This window comes from Colletes gigas, unplaced genomic scaffold, assembly GCF_013123115.1.
Source record: "Colletes gigas isolate AHSC1104 unplaced genomic scaffold, ASM1312311v1 Colletes_gigas_Sc00045, whole genome shotgun sequence".
In the NCBI taxonomy this organism is placed as follows: Eukaryota; Metazoa; Arthropoda; class Insecta; order Hymenoptera; family Colletidae; genus Colletes; species Colletes gigas.
The window spans coordinates 15,937-28,068 of NW_025106674.1; the positions used below are offsets into that span (position 1 = coordinate 15,937).

The 12,132-nt window shown below is 48.6% G+C and overlaps 1 protein-coding gene and 1 long non-coding RNA gene across 2 annotated transcripts; one reads left to right on the forward strand and one right to left on the reverse strand.

Annotated features, from left to right (window-relative positions):
- The first annotated feature begins 834 nt into the window (after positions 1-834).
- On the forward strand, positions 835-6,704 carry LOC122403149. The gene is made up of 2 exons (XM_043406502.1): positions 835-3,970; positions 6,130-6,704. The coding sequence occupies exons 1-2, from the start codon at positions 835-837 to the stop codon at positions 6,702-6,704; spliced, it is 3,711 nt and encodes a 1,236-aa protein (XP_043262437.1).
- Positions 6,705-10,402: 3,698 nt separating this feature from the next.
- Positions 10,403-11,552, reverse strand: LOC122403147. The gene is made up of 3 exons (XR_006259591.1): positions 11,036-11,552; positions 10,718-10,951; positions 10,403-10,620 (listed from the first exon to the last, which is right to left on the reverse strand). It is a non-coding gene; the product is annotated as an uncharacterized LOC122403147 (long non-coding RNA).
- Between the last annotated feature and the right edge of the window lie 580 nt (positions 11,553-12,132).

Consider the following 12,132-nt stretch of genomic DNA (forward strand, 5'->3'; position numbering starts at 1 on the left):
TCTGAATTTGTCTCGTGGTATTCCGAGGCCAATTCGGACGTCGCTCTTCCTTTTCCTCTCGTGAGTCCGGTGCTTCTGTGTTCCTTTTAGGGATTAGTCTCGTGGTATCCGAGGCCCCCGTTCGAAGGAACACCGAATTTCTTACCAAAGAATCCCGAGCACGTGTGTTCCGTCTCGGGATTTCTCCGCGTTTGGGAATTCTTTCCCGTTCTATCGAGGCTGCTTCCCGTCTCTTGTCGGCTCCCTGTAGCGCGGCTCTGATTTGTACGCGAAATTGATTTGTTAATTTACCTTATGGCCGTTTTGAGTTTTCGCTATTTTTCGCTAGTTTTTATTTTCATTGGTACTGCGTGACTGTATGCATGCCGGCGACTATGCGCTTCGCAGCTGCTTTACTTTAAATAAAAGTTGTACCCCCTTACCGGGTACTCTGTGTGGTTGTAAAAGCAATAGGTCTCGCGTGATTCTCCCGACTTCTCGACTATCCTTCTCCGGCATTCTGTGTGCCACGCCCTGCACGGCACATTTTTTGGTCCTTCGAGCCGGATTTTAGTCAAATCCTAATCGGAATTACGTGAGATACACGCGTTAGTCGTATAAACGGTTATTAAACGGTCCTTTGTTCAATTTAATCGGCACTGTGTCCGGTCATCGCTGTGTACACTCGCGCTCGAGTTTACCAACATGACCTCTGTCTCTACCGTTTCGAATCCTGTTGCCGCGATGTTCGCGGAACAAACGCTCAAATTGACAATACTTTCGAATTTCGTAAGAAATGTTAAGAAGAAAGGCCAAGGGAATTTTACCACAACATTCCTTCGCGGCCGTTTAAGCATGCTGACTACGCTGTGGGAACAGGTTCAGAATTTCCACGGTTGTATCGTTTCTTCTGTTCCTTCTTCTGAGCAAATCAATTACGGTTATTTTGCAGAGGATAAAATTAGCGTCGCTTCAGAAAACTACCTTGAGGCCTTCGATTACTTGAATGATCAGCTGGCTCTTATAGCTCCCACTCCTTTATCGCCCATTGGGGGGCACAATTCTACCGCGGAACATTTGCTCCCTCAACCTGGCCCTTCGGCCACTATCAAACTTCCGCAGTTGGACTTGCCCACTTTCAATGGGGATTTTAAGAAATGGCCCCATTTCTCTGACGCGTTCTGCGCGGCCGTCAAGAACGTACAGCACCTTTCGAAGGCGCAGAAGATGCAGTACCTTGATGCCTGTTTGAGGGGAGAACCAAAGGATCTTATCGAGCACCTCGAGATTTGCGACGCGAACTTCGATATAGCCTGGGCATCCTTAGTCTCCGAGTACGCGCATCTCCGTGTGCTGGTCTCGGTACAGTTGGACAGACTTTGTGACCTGCCGTCTGTGCATCACGATAAATTAGACTCTCTAAAAAAGGGGAAAGCGGAGGTCGTCCAATCGGTGGCCGCTCTGAAGAAACTCAAATGCCCCGTAGAGGAAGTCGACTTCCTGGTAGTTCATCTAGCCGTTAGAAGGTTTGATACCGCCACTAGGCGTGACTGGGAAAATTCGTTAGGAGATTCGCGCGTACTACCGAGACTCGAGCAGTTGACCGCCTTTTTAGACAAAAAAATCCGTGCGTTACTTATGACGCAACCCCATTATACGGGTCCCAATGTCAGGACGCACAATTCCGTTGAAGCGAAGCCTAAACTGGTGTCTTCTTGCCCCTTCTGCAAGAGCGATCATCCGCTTTATGCATGTCCGAAATTCAAGGATATCAACCCTCGAGCGCGGTATGAATTTGTCAGAGGGAAACAGGCCTGTATCAATTGCCTATCCTCTAAGCATACCTCACGTGCTTGTCCAAGCAAATTTTCATGCAAGCATTGTAGGAAGCCTCACCATTCGCTGTTACATTTCGAAAACTCAAATAACGTGACGGTTAAACCGAAACAACCAGGGGAGGCCCCGAAGGACCCCCTGAATATAGACGCAACGGCGTGCCGTACCGTTTCTCTTGAACAGGAAACTAATTTAGCTAAGCATGCCCATACTTCGTGTAGGATATCTCCGCCGACTTCGGAGTGTCCAAGGTCGGTCCCTGTCTTATTAGCTACCGCTTTGGTCCGTGTGCAAGCAGCGGACGGATCTCACGCAATCGTGCGGGCCTTGATTGACCAAGGGTCCGAAGCGACTTTTATCTCGAGCCCCTTAGCTCACGCTCTAAACCTTCCGCGCTATAAGGTCAGCACAACTGTGCAGGGGGTAGGCGGCCTCGTTTTAGGCTCGCTTAAACACGGCGTTTCTCTAACACTCTCGTCGCGAAGCGGCAAATCTGTCAAGGTTCAAACCAACGCCTACGTTATCCCCAATATTACCGCTTACACACCGCCTTCGGTGTCTCACACTTCTTTCGCGGAGTTACGCACCTATTTCTTAGCCGACCCTGAACCAGGTTCTCAGAGGAAGATCGACTTGCTAATAGGAGCGAACGTTTATGGTCAAATAATACGCTTAGGCGTCAAGCATCTCTCTGCGGCTGCTATCACAGCGCAGAAAACAGTTTTCGGATGGATCCTTTCCGGTCCAGTTTCGCCTCTCGATCATAGGACCCACACCCTTTCGGTGAACCTCTTCACTACCCTGGATTCACTTGATAGCGCCATACGCCGGTTTTGGGAAGTCGAGGAGGTCCCAAAACAAGTTATCCTTACGCCGGCAGAACAAAGTTGTGAGGATTTTTTCGTTAAAACGACCAAAAGGTCTAAGGATGGTCGATTCGTTGTTAAATTACCATTCAACGTGGACCACCCTGCGACGCAGTTAGGGGACTCTTTCGAGATCGCCGCGGCGTCCTTGAATCGCCTTAACAGACGCCTCATCAAAAACCCACCGTTGTTAAAACAATACACTGAATTTATCAACGATTACAAAGAACTCGGCCACATGTCCGTCTTGGACTCGGCCCCTCGCGCTTTCCTATACATTCCTCATCGGGGCGTCCTACGGCCAGACAGCCTCACAACCAAAATCAGGGTGGTTTTCAATGCTTCTTCCGTGACAGCGAACGGAGTTGCTCTAAACGACCTGCTGCATGCGGGCCCTCCCTTACAACAAGATCTCAATTCCATCATCCTACGTTGGCGGTTGCATAGGCACGTCTTAGTGGCCGATGTGGAGAAGATGTTTAGGCAAATCCTTGTCGATACAAACGATCGAAAGTTTCAGTGTATCTTGTGGCGCGGAGGTCCTTCCGATCCTGTTCAAGCCTTCTCACTCAACACCGTTACATACGGGCTCACATGTGCACCCTTTTTAGCCATACGTTGCCTTCAAGAGCTGGCAAAGCTCGAAGGCGAGAAGTACCCTCGGGCGGTCCCAATTCTCTGGAAAAACACTTTCATGGACGACGTCTTCATGGGCGCGGAAGATGTGGAGTCACTCGACTCATTAAGAGCCGAAGTTTGCGGATTATTAGCGGCTGGTAAATTTTCGCTGCGCAAATGGGCCGGAAATTCCCCTGAGTTACTCTCTCGCATTCCTGTGGGCGAACATTCTCACGCCATCGATCTCTCTCTGTTCTCCCAAACCGATTTGAAAGTGTTAGGGATAAAATGGACACCTCAGGACGATCACTTCTGGTTCAATTGGTCAACAGTCCGACCATCGGATACCCCATTGACCAAACGGCAATTACTCTCGCTCGTCGCCCAACTCTACGACCCTCTGGGTTGGCTCAGCCCACTGATAATACGGGCTAAGATCATGATGCAAGCTCAATGGTTAGAAAAGCGGGAATGGGACCAGGCAGTCTCTGAAAATACCATGCGAGCATGGAATTCATTCTGCCTCGACTTGCAAAAACTAAAGGAGATCAAAATCCCGCGATGGCTCCATTTTACCTCATCGTGTATCTCGATAGAATTACACGGGTTTTGTGACGCTTCGTCATCAGCATTTGCCGCTGTGGTTTACTCCAGGGTAGTGGAGAAGGACGGTACAGTCACCGTCTCTTTATTAACGGCTAAATCGCGGGTGGCACCGCTTAAAACACTGTCTATTCCAGTGCTGGAATTATGTGGGGGGGGTCCTCCTTTCGGACCTCATTGTGCATGTACGATCCTCTCTGGGCGTTTCCGTCTCCCGTACAATGTGTTGGTCCGACTCGGAGATCGTGCTCGCTTGGTTGCGCAAGCCACCTTCCACTTGGAAGGTGATGGTAGCGAATAGAGTTTCGCGAATTCAAACCGCTCTACCTGAGGCCGAATGGCGACACGTGAAGTCAGAAGACAATCCCGCAGATTCACCCTCTCGGGGAGTCGAAGTCGAGGCTATTCTCTCCAACACTCTTTGGCTGCAAGGCCCTTTGTGGCTTGCAGAATCCGAGGCCGCTTGGCCGGCCAAACCATCTGATCTATCAACCACGGTGGAAGCTAAGCCTGTCAGCTTGCACACAACTGGGCGACCCAAGGACTGGGAATTTCTGTTCCGATTTTCAAGCTGGTCACGTCTGATTCGAGTGACAGCTCACTGTCTTAAATTTCTGACAATTTTGAGATCAATGAAGGAACTCTCCGCTGGTTCCGGGAAGCCACTCCCGCGTCTATTGAACGCGGATGAACTTTGGGAGGCTACCCTCCGTCTAATCACCTTTTTGCAATCCAGGCACTTTAAACTGGAATGCGATGCGATTTCCCAGGGGCGACCCATACCCAACTCGTCCAAAATCTCAGCCCTCAGTCCGTTTCTGGATTCGAAGGGCATCTTACGCGTGGGGGGGCGCCTCCGCAATGCCTTGTTGGCGACCGAGACCAAGTACCCAATCTTGCTGCCTTATCACTTCGTCTCTGAATTATTGGTGCGACAATGTCATCTAAACACCCTCCACGGGGGCAACCTACTAACCCTCCGAACAGTGAGACAGCGTTATTGGATTATAAAGGGTCGAAGCCTGGTCCGGAAGGTCATCCGTCAGTGTGTAACCTGTGCGCGGGTTAAACCGCGCCCTCTCGCCCAATTGATGCAGGACTTGGTTGTAGAAAGATGTCGACCCAGTAGGGCATTCTCTTGCATCGGCATAGATTACGCCGGACCCTATAACGTCCGTGACTCCGCAGGGAGAGGTCACAAGACGCATAAAACCTATATCTCGGTGTTCGTTTGCTTCTCCACTCGGGCTGTGCATATTGAATTGGTACACGACTATTCTACTCGCGCGTTCCTGGCTGCTCTCGATCGTTTTGTAGCTCGACGCGGGCTCCCCAACAAAATAGTTAGTGATAACGGGCGAAACTTCGTAGGGGCAGATAGGGAACTGCGGGCTAATTTCAAACGAGTTTTCTGTTCCGCCGAATTGAGGGATCGGTGTGCTCAACTAGCCATACTTTGGCATTTTAATCCCCCACTAGCACCACATTTCAGTGGCCTCCAAGAGGCGGGTGTCAAGTCTCTGAAACACCATCTACGCCGAACTTTGGGGGCATTCACACCCACGGTCGAGGAAATGTCCACCTTATTGTGTAAAATCGAGGCCATGCTGAACTCGAGGCCTCTAGCGCCCTTGAGCGAGGATATCGAATCCTTTGACGCATTGACCCCTGGGCACTTCTTGATCGGGGCCCCTTTGAATGCCCCTCCGACGCCCACTTTATCGGATGAGCCGTTAAACCGACTCTCACGATGGCAGGCCATCCAGAAATTTTCGGAACAAATGTGGAAGCGGTGGAAAAACGAATACCTCGTCCACCTACAGACGCGTTATAAGTGGCGTCAGGTGGAGGCGCCACTAGGGGAGAACGACATGGTGTTGCTCCGGAATGCAAACACTCCCCCTTGTTCCTGGGAGTTAGGCAGAGTCATAGAGGTGTATCCAGGCCCTGATGGTCTAATTCGAGTTGCCAAGGTCAGGACGGCCTCATCTTCTTACCTGCGTCCTATCGCACAACTGTGTAAATTACCGGTGGCGCACCCACCCCCGCATTCTGGTCTCCCTAACTCTGTGGTGGAGCCAAAGGAGCTCGACCCTACTTCTCTACAATAAAACAAAAGTTGGGTATTAATAAATCCCGTCTTAACTCTGTGAATATCAAACTCCAACGATAGTCATCTCCGATTATACCGAAAGGCTCTAAGCGACTCTGCTTTCGCTATCTCAAGATTCACCACCCGTTGAAAATTTGTCGTGGTACGATCAACAAAGGGCTCAGTACCCACCGAGTATCGGAGCCAACATGAGCTTCTTCGCGCCAAAGGAACAAATCGAGTTCGACGCGCTCTTTGAGCAATGTTTGAATAATGCGACCCAGTGCCCCAATCCTGAAGAGGGGGACCGTCGTCCACCTAAGGGTAAGCCCGCCTCAACCCCATCTCGGTTGAGCGAGGCGGATATCCGCCAGCGCATGCGACGGGCAGCGGCCGCCAGCAAAAAAGCAGCAAAGCCGCTCTTGGCCGATCCAGTTCCGCCAACAAACGCAGAGGAAGAAGGGCCAAGGACACCACCGCCGCCGCCATCGGCGTCCCCCGCGGAGCGGACGATGCCACCTCCACCGCCAGCACCAGCGTGCCTCAGGATCGTGGTGCCCTGGGAGGTGATCCGGGTACCGCTGCACGCCGTATTTAAACAGCGCCGGTACAGGTACCTGTCAAAGCAAGGGCGGTACCTGCTGAAGTTCGGCGCTGAAGGCCAGCTGACTTCCCTTCAACTAACACCAAAACGAGCAGCGGCCACCTAAGCTACGCTTCTCTTTATTTTCATAATTCTAGTTTAGTTTACATTTGCGCTTATGCATTTTACCTTTTCAGTTGGTTCGTTGCTTTACGGTTTCTACCTATTTTTTCTCCTATGTACATAGCCTCTTTATATTGTGAATCAAGGCGCGACGAGGATGTCGCTACAACTACGCGTCCAATGGGACTTCGAAGGGCCACCGATGCGATTGCAACTGCTGAGCAGAGTCACCAACTCAGGCTTCGATCGAAGACCCAAAAGTGCCCGCCCATCGCCTCTCTCCGCCACGGACGCTTGGGACTGCATTTAGTGATTTTGTGCGCCTCCGCGCAAGGCGGGGGGTCTGTTCAAACCGATCAACGGTTCTCCCGTGATAAAGTGAGAGAAGTGTCAGTGATTTGCGTTTCGCGAGAGTGTTCTCTCTCTTCCAAGTGCGTCAGAGCTGCCGGCTCTGGTGGGGAGAGAGGCGATCGGCAACCAAGGAGGCTAGCGGCGAAATGTTCCCCCGTATGTGATCGCGCATGCGCTGTGACAGGCACCGAGCCGACCTGCGACGGGAGCGAGCGGACTGATCAGTCCTGTTCTGTGCGTTATTCCAAACGGGGCTCAAACTCAGCTACCTGTTAGCTCCTGCTGTTCTGCAGCCTTCTTTTTGGCCTAATCTGAATTTGTCTCGTGGTATTCCGAGGCCAATTCGGACGTCGCTCTTCCTTTTCCTCTCGTGAGTCCGGTGCTTCCGTGTTCCTTTTAGGGATTAGTCTCGTGGTATCCGAGGCCCCCGTTCGAAGGAACACCGAATTTCTTACCAAAGAATCCCGAGCACGTGTGTTCCGTCTCGGGATTTCTCCGCGTTTGGGAATTCTTTCCCGTTCTATCGAGGCTGCTTCCCGTCTCTTGTCGGCTCCCTGTAGCTCGGCTCTGATTTGTACGCGAAATTGATTTGTTAATTTACCTTATGGCCGTTTTGAGTTTTCGCTATTTTTCGCTAGTTTTTATTTTCATTGGTACTGCGTGACTGTATGCATGCCGGCGACTATGCGCTTCGCAGCTGCTTTACTTTAAATAAAAGTTGTACCCCCTTACCGGGTACTCTGTGTGGTTGTAAAAGCAATAGGTCTCGCGTGATTCTCCCGACTTCTCGACTATCCTTCTCCGGCATTCTGTGTGCCACGCCCTGCACGGCACAGGGGTCAAGGCATTACTCACGAAGAACGCGGTACACAATTCTTTGAAGGGCCTGCGAAACGATATTATCGCGGGTATAATATCCAAGGATGATTTGCGGGATCTACGATCGGTTATTAAGGCAGCCTCCAGAATAGACGGGCTAGCCGATTTTACGCGAACCTCAAAAACCACGAACACCCCCCGGGACCGGCCCAGAATATTTAGGACACAAGTAAACGAGCGAGTTTGTTTTCGTTGCGGGAAACCCGGGCATCCGATCGAAGCTTGTCGGCACGAGGCTGATAATTGATTTCACGGGCCTCGACCCTATGCACCGAAATGCCATCAATGCGGGAAGATAGGGCACACGGAAAGACAGTGCCGTCGGAACAGCTTCGATCATGCCCCTAAGGATACGCGTCCCCCGGTTCCCTTACTCTCCGCGAACCTAGGGGCTAACCCTTTAAACTCCAAGGGGACTCCGTCAACGGGCGCGATATGGAGGGAACCCCTGATTTCCCGCGCCGAGTCCACTGCATTTGTTACGAAACAGGTTTGAATCGTGTCGCGCAATTACCAACCATCTCCTTGACCCACAATCACTTCCACCGCGGCTCCGCTGAATTTCTGGTCGACACCGGCTCCCAACTTAACCTAATTAAACAGAAAGAATTAAAATCAGACCCACTGACTAATATTAAAGTAATTTATGCAAAAGGAGGAAAAGGAAGTAAACTAGTTTTGGAACATACCAAAAGGGACGCTGAAAAAAAAATGTTGACTAAACTCTGATAAATATTTATAAAATATATCTTACCACGTGAAATTTGCGGTAACCGTCGATCGACGTCTTCCTCTGTTCGTACGCCCCAGGGAAAAATGATAATTTATCAACAGAATCGGACGATCATCCTCTATGAAGAGGCTCGAAACGAACGAGAGGCGCGATAGGAACGGAACCCGAAAGAAGAGATATACTCTGAAAAGTTGGTCGCCCCATGTCTCTCTCCGTTATATGTGTAGATTGATTGCGAAACCGCGCGTTTAGCCGATCATCCGGTCCACGAATGCCTTTCTTTCGAATTTATTTGTAGAATTTGCGAGAATAGTAGACTATCAAGAATTAACGAAAATCGGATCGGGTAGTTCTATTATAAACTTCAATTTTGAAAAGCGACGGTAGGACGTTAAGATATCAGCCGGTTACGCCTAGCGAGCGTTTCGCAACAAACAAATGAAAAGAGAGAGGCACTTTGGCGAGGTGCTAAAAACCTATCATTGATATCTTTTCCTCCGAGGAAGCAAAACGCCGGACTGGCTCTTCAATCAGAAAAATGTCGTTTCCTGCAAAAGAAAAGTGCATATTTAAGTCATAAGATTACTCGCGGAGGAATGAAACCTGATATTGTCTGATTTGCCTGACGTAATTCCGTCGTCGCTGACATAAATTCCAGTCTTCAACTGCAACTTGTACGATCTTGCGCGGACTCCAATTCTAATCCGAGGTGTCTAGGAAGGGTGCACGTCTGCGCAGACAAACCACCAATCATAGATTCCGAAGTGGACAGGACGGATGAAGCGTTATCCGCGGAAAACGATAGATTCATAGCCTCTGTGTTCCTAGCGCGCAGGAAAACAGCGAGCAAATTAAGCGAGGTCACCAACAACGTATTAAAGACTTTTCATTCGGGAAAATCATGCTCAGTAATGAATTTTACGCGAGAACTTCCTGAAGGAACACCCCAATCGAGTACCCCAGAGTCTCCTTAACTCGGTCTTTCGTTGGCTAACGGGTGTATAGTCCGAACCCCAGGAACCCGCTTCGGAGGCCGTGAGAGGGAATCTGTACTCGATGTGCAACCTGTATCGTCTCAAGGGAGAGGGGCGCCCTGTGTGCCTGGGTATCCCATCCGGGTAGGAGACCCGGATGGATGTTTGCAACTCGGTCAGGTGGACCGAGGTTTGCGTGTATCCCGGCGGGGGAGGCCGGAAGGGAATGTATGTGAGTATCCCATCCGGACAGGAGAACCGGATGGAAGTTCGCAACTCGGTCAGGTGGACCGAGGTTTGCGTATATCCTGGCCAGTGAGGCCAGATGAAAGGGTGAATGGAGATGATCAGGACTGCACAGGGAAATCCAGTGGTGTGACCTCGGTAGTAAATTCGGTAGACCCCATAGGAAATCTTTTAAATGCACAATATGCTAATGACAAAAACAGAATCAATGTTGGGAAAAGGATTTTGATTACAAATACCGATATAAACGAACCAACACCTTCTCCTACCGCTCCTACTATATTCTATCTAAAGGACCACCTCTTTACACGACGAGATAACCTCGTTCACTTCATCTCCATCAATGGCACCAATACCTCCCACACAACCGAGGGACTGTTAAGTCGAATAGGTCTATCAATAGATTTTGTTCGTGCGTGCCCCACCTGTCAAAAGAACAAGAATTATATCATACGAACTAAGCAACCAATGCAAATTACCGACACCCCTAAACGTGCGTTTGAAAAGGTACAAATGGACATAGTTGGACCCTTACCCGTAACTAATAAAGGTAATCAGTACCTACTTACCTTACAGGATAACCTCACTAAATATTCAGATGCAATCCCACTACGTAGCATAGATACAGTAACTGTTGCTCATGCCCTTGCCAAACAATTTATTAGTAGATTTGGATGTCCCAGGACTATTCACACTGACCGAGGCAGGAATTTTGTTAGTCAAGTCATGAAAAATTTCTGTAAAATTTTTTAAATTCAAAGAATAACTTCTACCGCTTTCCACCCACAATCTTTGGGCTCCCTCGAAAGAGCTCACCGCGTTTTCATCAATTACCTCAAACACTATTGCACAAAAACCAATTGGGACGATTGGATAAGATTTTGTATTTTTTCATATAACACTCCTATGCATGAGGCCACTGGTTTTACACCCCATGAATTAATTTTCAGCGAAAAGGCCAATATACCTTCAACATTCTCCACGAGTTTAGCACCTAGAACCTTTGCACAACACCTTGATGAACTCTTTGAAAAAATCACCACCACTCAGACGACTGCGGCACAGAATCTAGAAAAAGCGAAACAGAAAAGTAAGAATTATTATGACCGAACCTTAAGGCCATGTAAATTTAATTTAAACGATATAGTATACCTGCTTAAGGAGCCCAAAACCTCCAAATTCGATTGTAATTGGCTAGGTCCCCACAAAATAAATCGATTATTCAGCGATTTAACGGCAGAATTAGCGCTAGGGAAAATTAGATTTAAGATAGTACACACAAATAAACTTAAACTGGCACATATAAGACCGAACTCTCCTTCCGAAGAAGACTAAATAAATTAGTTAACCTGTAATATTCAATGTAAAGGTTACTCAATGTAATATTCTGCGAATTCAGGACTGCGCTCTAATTATGTTCTCCGTATATAATTTATAGCACATTTACCTCTAACATTATGTACCTCTGCTTGTAGTTGTCAATGATGTATAGTATTGCGAATCACCTCACTGACTATTATTAACTTTATATTTCAATAAGCGTCTGTACCGGGAAATATTAACTATTTTTTCTGCGAGTAGTAAGTAATTTCGAAAACATGGAGGCATGATAAGCATGAGAATATTGTACGCGTAAATATTGTAACGGACACCGACCTACCACAGGATAATAATAATGAATATCGGCGTTTACTCAAAAGCTGTTTTATCAAAACACCTTTTTGTATAAGAAGGGAGGTGTTACGCTATCACGTGAACGTAGGTTTAATGCACATAGCGCCACAACGGGAATTAATTGTAACCCGATTATTCACCGTCGAGTGCAGAGTCATGTAACTGCGTTTTAGTTAGGAGCGAAATCCAAACGGACCAGCGTATTGTAATAAATAATACGATTGTATGTTTTTCAACGTGGGCGATCAAGCTGGGGAAGGTAGAGAGAAAGGAAGGCACTTCTTTTCAGATACTTAGTTTATTTTCTAAAGATCACGTCGAATCGTAGTTTTCCGTCGTTCTTTCCTTTAGTTTATTACGGACCGTGACAAATTAGCTATTTCCGTTAAGAGTTTCAATGGTCTTGACACACAGCAGGGCCTCGCGACACTTCGCTTCGAGTTTCGTTTACTTTCACAAGCGTCATAAATTTTCTTAAGGGTTGCTTAGGCCTTAGGCCGCTAGCCTCGTTTTCTCTCTCGACTCCCACGCTCTCTCTCACGCGCGCCCGCTCCAACATGGCCGCGTAACCTCCA